Raw genomic sequence first — 12,760 nt, forward strand, 5'->3', positions numbered from 1 at the left:
CACCTGCCTTTCATTTTGTATTTTTGCTGATTTTATTATCTTTTTACAGATTTTATTAAGCTCTTTATATTTTACAAAGGCTACAGCTGTACCCTCAGATTTGTATTTTTTAAATGCCCTTTTTTTGTCACGTATTGCCCTTTTTACAGAAGGTGTAAGCCATGTGGGGTTTAATTTTAGTCGTTTATACTTGTTACATGTAGGAATACATTTTGCACTATAATTACCAAAAGTAGATTTGAAAATCTCCCATTTATCATTTGTTCCATTATTTGACATTAGTTCTTCCCAGTCCATATCCTGAATTGCCGCCTCATCCTGGGGAAATTGGCCTTCTTAAAATTAAGTGTTTTTGCCCTCCCAGCCTGTGTTTGTTTTTTACAGTATAGGTAAAATATAACTATATTATGATCACTGTTACCGAGGTTTTCACGAACATTGACATTCCCAACAAGCTCTGCATTATTAGAAATGACCAGATCCAACAGAGCTTCACCTCTAGTTGGGTCTTCCACAAACTGGCCCATAAAATTTTCCTGCAACAGGTTGAGGAAATGTCTCCCCTTTGCAGTTGAAGCCGAACCATGACACCAATTAATATCCGGGTAATTAAAATCTCCCATTATCACTACAGTACCCGCCTGTGCAGCCCGCTCCATCTGTTTATATAGCTGAACTTCCATCTCCTCAATTATATTGGGGGGTCTATAGATTACACCAAAAGTAATTTTTTCAGTGTTTACCTCCCTTTGTAATTCCACCCACAAGGTTTCAACCTCCTCACAATCTTCACCCTCTAATGTCTCATTCACACTCACCTTCATATCGCTTCTCACATACAGACATACACCACCACCTTTCCTATTTGCCCTGTCTCTCCGAAACAGTGTAAAACCCTGTAGATTTACAGCCCAATCATGTGAAGAGTCCACCCATGTTTCAGCAACACCAACTATATCTATATTTTCTTCCAGTATCAAGGCCTCCAGCTCCCACATTTTGCTTGCTAGACTTATGGCATTTGTGAACATACACTTTAACTTGCCTTTAAATGTTCACTTCTAGTATCAGAAATGTGATTATTTGACATTTGGGCTTTTTTATTTTCACTGTTGTTTTGTAACGAAAGGATCTCCTTATCTTGTTGCCTAGTCCTCTCCCCACCGTCTGTTTCTCCCCCACCAATATAGTCTGACCCCTCTCTAACGTAACTACCCCTTTATTTTCTACATTGGCCTCCCTCCTCAGCCCTAGTTTAAACACTCCGCTACCCCAGCTAGAATTCTCTCCCCTAGAACAGCGGACCCCCTTCCATTTAGGTGCAAATCATCTGCAGAATACAGTTTGTACCCCAATGAAAAGTCAGCCCAGTGCCCTAGGAACCCAAAGCCTTCTCCTCTACACCAAGACTTAAGCCATGCATTTAACTCCCTGAGCTCCCGCTGTCTTTCCTGTGATGCGCATGGCACAGGCAGTATTCCTGAGAATACTACCTTGGAGGTCCTTCCCTTCAGCTTGTAGCCTAGTTCTTTAAAATTATTCTTAAGGCTCCTCCACCTACCATTTATTCTGTCGTTGGTACCGACATGGACCACAACAGCTGGATCATCACCAGCCCCTCCCAGCAATTTGTCCACCCGTTCCACCACATGCCGAACCCTGGCACCAGGGAGACCGCAAACCATTCGGTTGAGGCAGTCTTGGCGACAAATTGTTCTATCCGTCTTTCTGATTATAGAATCCCCTACAACTATCAATTGTCTTGGCTTACCTGCATTACCATCCCGCCGACTACTAGATGGGCTGTTCTCCCGGCTGTTAGGGAGATCAGTATCCACTAGGGCTGCCATTTCTGAGACCGACAACATCGCATCATCACCCAACTTGGCAATTTTGCTTGGAATGTCAGAAACCGGATTGGCCTTCCTTTTCTTTGACCCCTTTCTACTGCCCCTACTACATTAACCCAGCTACTTACCTGATCCTGCTCACCCATGTCTTCACCCTCCAGTTCTAACCCACTAACTGCATGCTCCGTGAGCAGCAAGCTCAGCTCAAGATTGTCTATCCTCCTCAGTGTTGCATTCTGCTCCTCCAGATCTCTAATGCGAGCTTCCAGGTGAACAACATGCTCACATCTGCCACAGAGATATTCACCCTGGAACTCCGGCTCCAGTTGTGTATACATATGGCAAACTGTGCACTGAAGAAAACCTCCAATCTTGCTATCCATTATCCAAGTTACAACAAAACAGTGAACAATTGTCAAAGTAAAAGAAAAGAAGAGTACTTACTGGGGCTTCAACTCCTCTTTTCAACTCCGGTTTTAAAACTCCACTTGGATCACAAGCCACTTCAACCACCAAGCTCAGAAATAGAAAGCTCAAAATTAGTTCTACTGGCTAATTTATACCACCTGTGTCCAGTTAACCCCTTCCCCCTAGTCAGCTGCTCAGCTGGAACGAATCTGCAATGGAGCTTCTCACATTATCCGTTTAACGGAGTCCTGTGACGGATGCCATATAGTGCCATCTGCCACATATAGGCCCCCATTGTAAAAAAAAATAAATTATGTTTAGGGTATATGTTTTTTACTGGACTCCGCAGAATGGAATATTGTAGTGTAGTACGCTATTCTATACAGTTGTATTGCTGACGTATATCAGCCCGACGAAGGCCAAACAGATGGTTGAATGAGACGCCTCAGGTAATGGTTCAAGGTATGGCCATAAGATTTCTTATATACAAAGATATTAAAATAATCTTATGGGCCAGTAACAGATGTGTATCAACTATGAATAATATGGTGGCAATGTATACTGCAGATAATACAATAATGTTAGTAGAAGAGAAGAATTTCTCCTTGTTGTTTACTAAACCTTTCTTACTAAGAGTGATAGAATCAGGAGAGGAGGGAAATGTAGGAGAACTTCACTATGGAATGACCACTTGCTCCATTTTGCCTGAATTTTGAATAATTAAATGAACTTCAGAATTATTATTGGATTTTTGGATTAGAATATTTTTCTTTCTGAACGCATTTAATTTTGGGCAGAGATTTTGTTGGATAATATCCGTTTTTGGCTCTAACGCACTGAGGATAAGGGGCCACATTTTCTTGTTATCTTTAGTTTCAGGCACTGAAAATAAAAAAAAAGTAATGCAGAATCATATGATTTACCGGCTTTTAATCATGAGCGGATGTCATTTAATATTGTATTACTTACAGGCTATGTACACCTCTGAACTGAATTATTTTTATTGTTCATTTGCTTCCTAAATGTAAAATTAAGCAACTTACTAAAATAAAATGTCATTAAAAAGGTCCTACCACTTGGCTGCTGTAGAGCCTGTGTAACTCCTGTAAACAGCCAGTCTCCTGCAAATTGTAACTCAAATCCGTCACTCCGCTGCTGCTGGCGGCTGACTCAACTGCTCTCCCTCCTCCTTTCATTTTTTAGTGTTAGAGATAGCCGTGAGTGTGGGGGAGGGGGGGGGTGGTACATAGCAGGTCCGAGTACACAGAAATCATCTTGATAGCCTGTGTGCTCTCCTTCCTATCTTCACTATGATACTAACAGCTTGTGTGATCTTGTCTGTGCAACCCTCCGCTGCTATCTCTAACACTGAGAGTAGGGAGGGGGAAGAGCAGTAGAGTCAGCCATTAGGAGCAGTGCACTGACGGATTTGAGTTAGAATTTGCAGGAGACCAACGGTCTACAGGGGTTTTGCAAAGTCCACAGTAGCCAAATTGTAGGAAATTGTAATGAAGACAATTTAGAAAGTTGCTTAATTTTGCATTGAGAAAGAAAATTAACAAGAAAAATAATTTCAGTTCAAAAAGGTGAACATAGCCTTTAAAAGGAACCGGTTAGTAGGTTTAAAGCCAGTAAAAGCCAGTAAACCACCAGTATGCCGTCATGAAGCCGGAGTTTAGCGCTCTAAACCTGCCTACCTCAAAAAAAGGACATTAAGAGAATGGTTGGTAAAGTAAATGACAACTTACCGGAAGAATTCCCGCAGCATCAGGTGCATGCACATATGAAGCCGAGGACACTACACCTCACTTTACTGTGCATGTGCAGTCAACTGTCCTCTGCTTCATATGCGCCTGATGTCGCTCCCGAGCTCCTTTCGGTAAGTTGTAAATTACTTTACTAACTATTCCCTAACGTCTGTTTATGAGGTAGGCAGGTATTGAACACTAGAACCCGGCTATATATCGGTATGCTGGTGGTTTAGTGGCTCCAAACCTACTGACAGGTTCCCTTAGTTATTATTGGTTGATCAAGGTTTCTAAGAAGGTGTGAACCTCTACTGTTTCGATATCAATGTATTTCTATGTTATTAATTATGGTATAAAATCAGCTGCACGTCCCGAATATGTTATAGAATCACTGATTACGCAATTCCCAAAATTCTGCTGGAGATCGTCGGGAGTAAGCGTGCAAATAAAACCGAAACCCCATATCCGTCACAACTCTGATCGAAAGAATCAAAGGCTACTCTGAGGTATTCGTCAGAGCCCACCGCAAGGCGGGATGGTTTTTGATGCACAAAACCCAGGTTGTTCTAACAGAGTTCAGTGTTGTATAAGGGGTGCAATGCAGGCTACACCTGAACAGGTAACCAGACAGCCAGAGGGTAAACAGAAAGTCCAAAACAGAGCGAGTGGAAATCAGGTATAGCAGAGGTCACAACTAGCCGGGAGCAGATAATCAAAACCGGTAAACAAAGGGTTAACGAGAGACAAGCTGAGGTCAGTTTCCAAGAAGTCCAGGGCACAGGGTAAGTGAGAAAATGTTATATCCAAGATCTCAGCGTCTACCCCCCGATCCTATGCTGCCCTCTGATAGAGGAACATAAAAGACCTGACAAATTCACACTAAATGGACTGTTCTAACTGAGCAAATCTTCTCAAAAAGGAGGCTGGTCCAGAGAGTAGGCGTGCGCCATGGGTCCTTCGGCTGAAAGATCCAATACTCAGCTCATATCACCGGACAAAACTGTGGGCGGTCACATAATTAATATGTATGCAATATTACACAACTCCCAATCACATGAACCCCAACAATATAATACAATGGAAGTAGCTCATTAACCCTCTCACTGCTTGTCCGGAGCTGTGCTCATGCAGGGGTAAAAGTACTGAGCGCAGATCGGACAGTAGTGTTACTGCAGGGAGAACGGCGTGTAATGAGCAGCAGCTTCTCCCTGCACAGTAACAGTAAAGTTTAACAGTCCATGACCACCCTGATCATGTCTTCTGCATTTCTAGCGTCCTGCTGCTGGATTCCGCTTGTTCTTGAGTTCAATCCCCCTGAAACTCCATTCCAATAAAATGCTTAAAATAAAATGTAACGGAGTGTAAAATAAATAAAGCATTATATCTCCACACACACATTGTTCAACCTGTTTTACTTACAATCGGACAGATCCCTGGATCCACATTCCTCATTACTACCAGTGACCCTGTGTATTATGTCTTACAAGGAAGATCTTTAACCCTTTCTTATCTCTCTCCACACTTTACCATTACCAAATCCTGTGGGAGCAGGTTCTATGACTTTATGGTTCGGACAGTGATGTGCGGCTTTAGGACTTTGTGATGAAATTGCATTCAACTCGTCTGAATGTGGTTACTACAATTTCATGCACCTACTGCAGAAAGAACTACATTCAGATATATGGAAACTTCTGCGTGTGAACATAACCTAGTGCAGCACTGCAGCAAAGCGAGGAACGTGTGATCAGAGATCAGAGATCACCTGTCTGTATATACTGCACATGACGAAATTAACACTTCAACAAATAAACAAACAAAATATAATATCTGCATCTTCTTACCTTGTGATGTGCGCAGCCGGTAGTCCTCCATCATGACCTCCTCGTACAGATCCTTGTGACCTTCTAGATACTCCCACTCCTCCATGGAGAAATAGACAGTGACATCCTGACACCTTATAGGAACCTGACACACACAATGATACAGTTATCACCCAGACACCCCCAGTGCTGTTACTGTAGAATTTCCCAGCATTCCCACCTCTCCAGTCAGCAGCTCAGTCATCTTGTAGATCTGTTCTAAGATCTTCTTCTCATGTATCCGGGAGTGAGGGGGAGGCTCTGTGATGGGGCTCTGACTACTGCTCCATCCTCCTGACTCATGGATGATGGGAGTCGTACAGTCACCCGATGTCTTCTTCACTATTGTGTACTCCTGTGTATGGAGAGAGACACTTAGAGAACTGAGCACAGTATTCCCCCCTCAGTAGAAAGAGGGAGATTGTGACCCCGCTGTATAGAGCTCTAGTGACCCCACATCTGTAATACTGGAGACCTCACCTACAAAAAGACATTGAGAAAATAGAACGAGGCCAAAACTAAAAAGGAAATAATATTGAGAGGACTAGATGGACCATGTGCTCTCCTCCTGCCGTCATCTTCTATGTTTCTATATAGAGGTCATCCTGATCCTCCTGGTTCCTTGTCATTCTCATTGCTCTACAACATTACTATGGCTGCATTGGTGACATGACACATAACTGACCATATTGGTGGCTGATCTTCAGCTTTTCTGCTGGTGGCTTCTTGACGTCACTTGGAAGGTCTGGACGCTGTTATACAGGACACTTGATTCTTCCTATTACTTCCTATTATGTAATGTCCCTTCCCTATGTGCGACTTGACCTATAATGTAGAAAAGTTTACCTCTCCGCTCAACAGGTAGATGATCTCCAAGGTGAAGTCTAATATTGTTCTGCTCATCTCATTCCTGTCCTTGTCCATCCTTGGTGGGTCACTCAGGAGAAAGAACGTTGTGGAGGAGAAGATGAGAAAACTGGAGGATGTAGTACTGCAGACGTCTTTATGGAGAAAGGAGAAGATGGAAATCATCCAGGGGACACCATCATGTGTGACATACAGAACCTCACTTATTCATCATTGAGAGAAACATCTTCTCAGAGCCGTCACCACATGGAATAAAGGGGTATTCCCAACACGGATATTTCTCCCCAGGACAGGCCAGAAATGTCTGGCAGATGCGGCTCCACCTCTGATGGCCTTTTTAGGAGCTTTCTGTAACTCCTATAGAAGTGAATGGAGAGACACAATCTGTTCAGGTCCTCCTGCTATGTAATTTGCTGCAACGGAACAGACTGGTGGTCAATGTGACTTAATACCCCCCTAATATAAGTCTTTACAGATATTAGAAGTTACGTCAGAGATCCTGGACCTTCAGAGACATCTAAATTTCGTATTTATTTCAGTAATGACCTATTCCTTATAGATAGTTTTACCACGGTTCATGGAAATCAGCCGCCCAGTGTGCATGCGCGGGAGGCCACGGCCGCCCAGTCCTCTGCTTCTACATTACTCTGTGCTCCTCCTTCTAGACCTGTCCCCTGCTACTACATTACTCTGTGCTCCATCTTCTAGACCTGTCCTCTGCTTCTACATTATTCTGTGCTCCTCCTTCTAGACCTGTCCTCTGCTTCTACATTACTCTGTGCTCCTCCTTCTAGACCTCTCTTCTGCTTCTACATTACTCTGTGCTCCTCCTTCTAGTCCCGTCCTCTGCTTCTACATTACTCTGTGCTCCTCCTTCTAGATCTGTCCTCTGCTTCTACATTGCTCTATGCTGCTCCTTCTAGACCTGTCCCCTGCTTCTACATTACTCTGTGCTCCTCCTTCTAGACCTGTCCTCTGCTTCTACATTACTCTGTGCTCCTCCTTCTAGACCTGTCCTCTGCTTCTACATTACTCTGTGATCCTCCTAGACCTGTTCTCTGCTTCTACATTACTCTGTGCTCCTCCTTCTAGACCTGTCCCCTGCTTCTACATTACTCTGTGATCCTCCTTCTAGACCTGTCCGCTGCCTTCTACATTACTCTATGCTGCTCCTTCTAGACCTGTCCTCTGCTTTTACATTATTCAGTGCTCCTCCTTCTAGACCTGTCCTCTGCTTTTACAATACTCTGTGCTCCTCCTTCTAGACATGTCCTCTGCTTCAACATTACTCTGTGCTCCTCCTTCTAGACATGTCCTCTGCTTCAACATTACTCTGTGCTCCTCCTTCTAGACCTGTCCTCTGGCTTCTACATTACCCCGTGCTCCTCCTTCCAGACCTGTGTCTACCTTCTACATTACTCTGTGATCCTCCTTCTAAACCTGTCCTCTGCCTCTTAATTTACTTTGTGCTCCTCCTTCTAGACCTGTCCTCTGCTTTTACAATACTCTGTGCTCCTCCTTCTAGACCTGTCCCCGGCTTCTACATTACTCTGTGATCCTCCTTCTAGACCTGTCCGCTGCCTTCTACATTACGCTGCACTCTTCCTTCTATACCTGTCCACCACCTTCTAGACCTGTCCTCTGCTTCTACATTACTCTGTGCTCCTCCTTCTAGACCTGTCCTCTGCCTTCTACATTACTCTGTGCTCCTCCTTCAAGACCTGTCCGCTGCCTTCTACATTACTCTATGCTGCTCCTTCTAGACCTGTCCCCTGCTTCTACATTACTCTGTGATCCTCCTTCTAGACCGGTCCTCTGCCTCCTACATTACTTTGTGCTCCTCCTTCTAGACCTGTCCAATGCTTCAACATTACTCTGTGCTCCTCCTTCTAGACATGTCCTCTGCTTCAACATTACTCTGTGCTCCTCCTTCTAGACCTGTCCTCTGGCTTCTACATTACCCCGTGCTCCTCCTTCTAGACCTGTGTCTACCTTCTACATTACTCTGTGCTCCTCCTTCTAGACCTGTGCTCTGCTTCTACATTACTCTGTGCTCCTCCTTCTAGACCTGTCCTTTGCTTCTACATTATTCTGTGCTTCTCCGTCTAGACCTGTCCGCTGCCTTCTACATTACGCTATGCTGCTCCTTCTAGACCTGTCCCCTGCTTCTACATTACTCTGTGCTCCTCCTTCTAGACCTGTCCTCTGCTTCTACATTACTCTGTGCTCCTTCTTCTAGACCCAACCTCTGCTTCTACATTACTCTGTGCTCCTCTTTCTAGACCTGTCCTCTGCTTCTACATTACTCTATGCTGCTCCTTCTAGACCTGTTCTCTACCTTCTAAATTACTCTGTGCTCCTCCTTCTAGACCTGTCCTCTGCTTCTACATTACTGTGCTCCTCCTTCTAGACCCGTCCTCTGCATTCTACATTACTCTGTGCTCCTCCTTCTAGACCTGTCCTCTACCTTCTACATTACTCTGTGCTTCTCCTTCTAGACCTGTCCTCTGCTTCTACATTACTCTGTGCTCCTCCTTCTAGACCGGTCCTCTGCTTCTACGTTATTCTGTGCTCCTCCTTCTAGACCTCTCCGCTGCTCTGTGCTCCTCCTATTAGACCTGTCCTCTGCTTCTACATTACTCTGTGCTCCTCCTTCTAGACCTGTCCTCTGCTATAATATCTATATCTTCTTACCTTGTGATGTGCGCGGCCGGTAGTTCTCCATCATGACCTCCTCGTACAGATCCTTGTGTCCTTCTAGATACTCCCACTCCTCCATGGAGAAATAGACAGTGACATCCTGACACCTTATAGGAACCTGACACACACAATGATACAGTCATCACCCAGACACCTCCAGTGCTGTTACTGTAGAAATTCCCAGCATTCCCAGCAGTGTCACCTCTCCAGTCAGCAGCTCAGTCATCTTGTAGATCAGTCCTAAGATCTTCTTCTCATGTATCCGGGAGTGAGGGGGAGGCTCTGTGATGGGGCTCTGACTACTGCTCCATCCTCCTGACTCATGGATGATGGGAGTCGTACAGTCACCCGATGTCTTCTTCACTATTGTGTACTCCTGTGTACGGAGAGAGACACTTAGAAAACTGAACACAGTATTCCACCTCAGTAGAGAGGGAGATTGTGACCCCGCTGTATAGACCTCTAGTGACCCCACATCTGTAATACTGGAGACCTCACCTACAAAAAGACATTGAGAAAGTAGAACGAGGCCAAAACTAAAAAGGAAATAATACTGGGGGGACTAGATGGACCATGTGCTCTCCTCCTGCCGTCATCTTCTATGTTTCTATATAGAGGTCATCCTGAACCTCCTGGTTCCTTGTCATTCTCATTGCTCTACAACATTACTATTGCTGCATTGGTGACATGACACATAACGGACCATATTGGTGGCTGATCTTCAGCTTTTCTGCTGGTGGCTTCTTGACGTCACTTGGAAGGTCTGGACGCTGTTATACAGGACACTGGATTCTTCCTATTACTTCCTATTATGTATTGTCCCTTCCCTATGTGTGACTTATTCTATAATGTAGAAAAGTTTACCTCTCCGCTCAACAGGTAGATGATCTCCAAGGTAAAGTCTAATATTCTTCTGCTCATCTCATTCCTGTCCTTGTCCATCCTTGGTGGGTCACTCAGGAGAAGGAACGTTGTGGAGGAGAAGATGAGAAAACTGGAGGAACTGGAGGATCTAGTACTGCAGACGTCTTTATGAAGAAAGGAGAAGATGGAGATCATACAGGGGACACCATCATGTGTGACATACAGAACCTCACTTATTCATCATTGAAAGAAATATCTTCTCGGCTGTTTCTGGAATTCCTTTACAAGTGAATGGAGACAGTCATGCACATGTGTGGTCTCCTCTCCATTTATTCTCCCCCTGGATGTAGTCATCACCTCACCAGGCGGGTCGTGGGGACCCCCATATATCAGACATTTATGGCAGATCTCTCAGGTGAGAAGAGTAAAATGAAGACATTTCCCCCCCAGACAATGAAGACCTGACTCCTGACACATGGCGGATACTGGGGAGACATTGCTGACATCTTACAAGATGTGGTGCACGCACGCACGCACACACGCACGCACACACGCACGCACACACACACGCACACACACACACACACCCTGTAGATAGTGGCAAACACACACACCCCCTGTAGATAGCGCCACACACACTCCCTTGTAGATAGCGCCACAAACACCACTCCCTATAGATAGGCAATTGGGGCTCCTTATAAGAGTGGAATCCCCAGCCAGAGTGTTGCCGACGTCCTGGCCGGGGATTCCGCTCCAGGAAGAGTAAATGGCAGAGCAAGGAGCGGATCGGGACAAGATCAGTACAGTAATTTGTCAGGACTGTCTCTGTAAATCCAGGACTGTTGGCAACTATGAGAATCTGGCGGCAGAAAAAATATATAAAAACTTGAAACAAAAAGCTTTTTTTTGCAAATGTCGCACATCATGAAAAACAATAACAATTTGTTATCACCGTAATCGTATCGACCGCAGAATAAATTTATTATGTTGCTTTTAACGCACGGTGAACGCAGTAAAAACGAAACCAAAAATACATTGGAGGAATCACAGATTTTCCCCATTTCACCCCACATAGAAGTTTTTCAGTTGCAGTGACATTATGTGATACTTTATATGACGCTCTGAAAATCTACAACTCGTCCCGCAGAATATAATCCTCACACCGCGCCACTGTCAGGAAAACACAAAAGTTAGGACCTATTCACACGACCGGGATTCCCGGCCATGTGACGGACGTTTTTTGACACGGCCACAGTAGGAACAACAGACCCCAAATGGGGCAATTTACACGGCCAATTTTTGACAGCCCGGGCCATCAAAAAATGGAGCATGTCCTATTTTCGGCCATTCTCCCAGGCCGCACAGCTCACATAGAAGTCTATGGGGCCGTGTAAAGATAGGCTGTGTGGCATTACCTACAGTGAGCTGTGTGGCATTAACTACAGGGAGCTGTGTGGCACTACCTAAAGGGGGCTGTGTGGCACTACCTACAGGGGGTAGTGTGGCACTACCTACAGGGGGCTGTGTGGCATTACCTACAGGGGTCTGTGTGGCATTACCTACAGGGGGCTGTGTGGCACTACCTAAAGGGGGCTGTGTGGCACTACCTACAGGGGGCTGTGTGGCATTACCTACGGGGGGCTGTGTGGCATTACCTACGGGGGGCTGTGTGGCATTACCTACGGGGGGCTGTGTGGCATTACCTACGGGGGGCTGTGTGGCATTACCTATGGGGGGCTGTGTGGCATTACCTACGGGGGGCTGTGTGGCATTACCTACGGGGGGCTGTGTGGCATTACCTACGGGGGGCTGTGTGGCATTACCTACGGGGGGCTGTGTGGCATTACCTACAGGGGGCTGTGTGGCATTACCTACAGGGGGTTGTGTGGCACTACCTACAGGGGGGCTGTGTGGCATTACCTACAGGGGGTTGTGTGGCACTACCTACAGGGGGGCTGTGTGGCATTACCTACAGGGGGCTGTGTGGCATTACCTACAGGGGGCTGTGTGGCACCTCCTACAGGGGGCTGTGTGGCACCTCCTACAGGGGGCTGCGTGGCACCTCCTACAGGGGGCTGCGTGGCACCTCCTACAGGGGGCTGCGTGGCACCTCCTACAGGGGGCTGCGTGGCACCTCCTACAGGGGGCTGCGTGGCACTACCTACAGGGGGGCTGTGTGGCATTACCTACAGGGGGCTGTGTGGCATTACCTACAGGGGGCTGTGTGGCATTACCTACAAGGGGCTGTGTGGCATTACCTACAGGGGGCTGTGTGGCATTACCTACAGGGGGCTGTGTGGCACCTCCTACAGGGGGCTGTGTGGCACCTCCTACAGGGGGCTGTGTGGCACCTCCTACAGGGGGCTGTGCGGCACCTCCTACAGGGGGGATGTGCGGCACCACCTACAAGGGGGATGTGCGGCACCACCTACAGGGGGGATGTGCGGCACTACCTACAGGGGGG

General features: G+C 46.0%; 1 protein-coding gene across 1 annotated transcript in view; it reads right to left on the reverse strand.

Annotated features, from left to right (window-relative positions):
* LOC142664650 (uncharacterized) overlaps window positions 1-10,454 on the reverse strand; it is a 30,317-nt gene extending 19,863 nt beyond the window's left edge. The window contains exons 1-6 of the mRNA XM_075843849.1: window positions 10,297-10,454; window positions 9,635-9,808; window positions 9,427-9,550; window positions 6,712-6,866; window positions 6,047-6,220; window positions 5,848-5,971 (exon numbers count right to left, since the gene is read on the reverse strand). Coding sequence (XP_075699964.1) covers window positions 5,848-5,971; window positions 6,047-6,220; window positions 6,712-6,866; window positions 9,427-9,550; window positions 9,635-9,808; window positions 10,297-10,374 — 829 coding nt within the window. The 5' untranslated portion in view covers window positions 10,375-10,454. The remainder of the gene's footprint in view (window positions 1-5,847; window positions 5,972-6,046; window positions 6,221-6,711; window positions 6,867-9,426; window positions 9,551-9,634; window positions 9,809-10,296) is intronic.
* Between the last annotated feature and the right edge of the window lie 2,306 nt (window positions 10,455-12,760).

This window comes from Rhinoderma darwinii, chromosome 1, assembly GCF_050947455.1.
Source record: "Rhinoderma darwinii isolate aRhiDar2 chromosome 1, aRhiDar2.hap1, whole genome shotgun sequence".
Taxonomy (NCBI): Eukaryota; Metazoa; Chordata; class Amphibia; order Anura; family Rhinodermatidae; genus Rhinoderma; species Rhinoderma darwinii.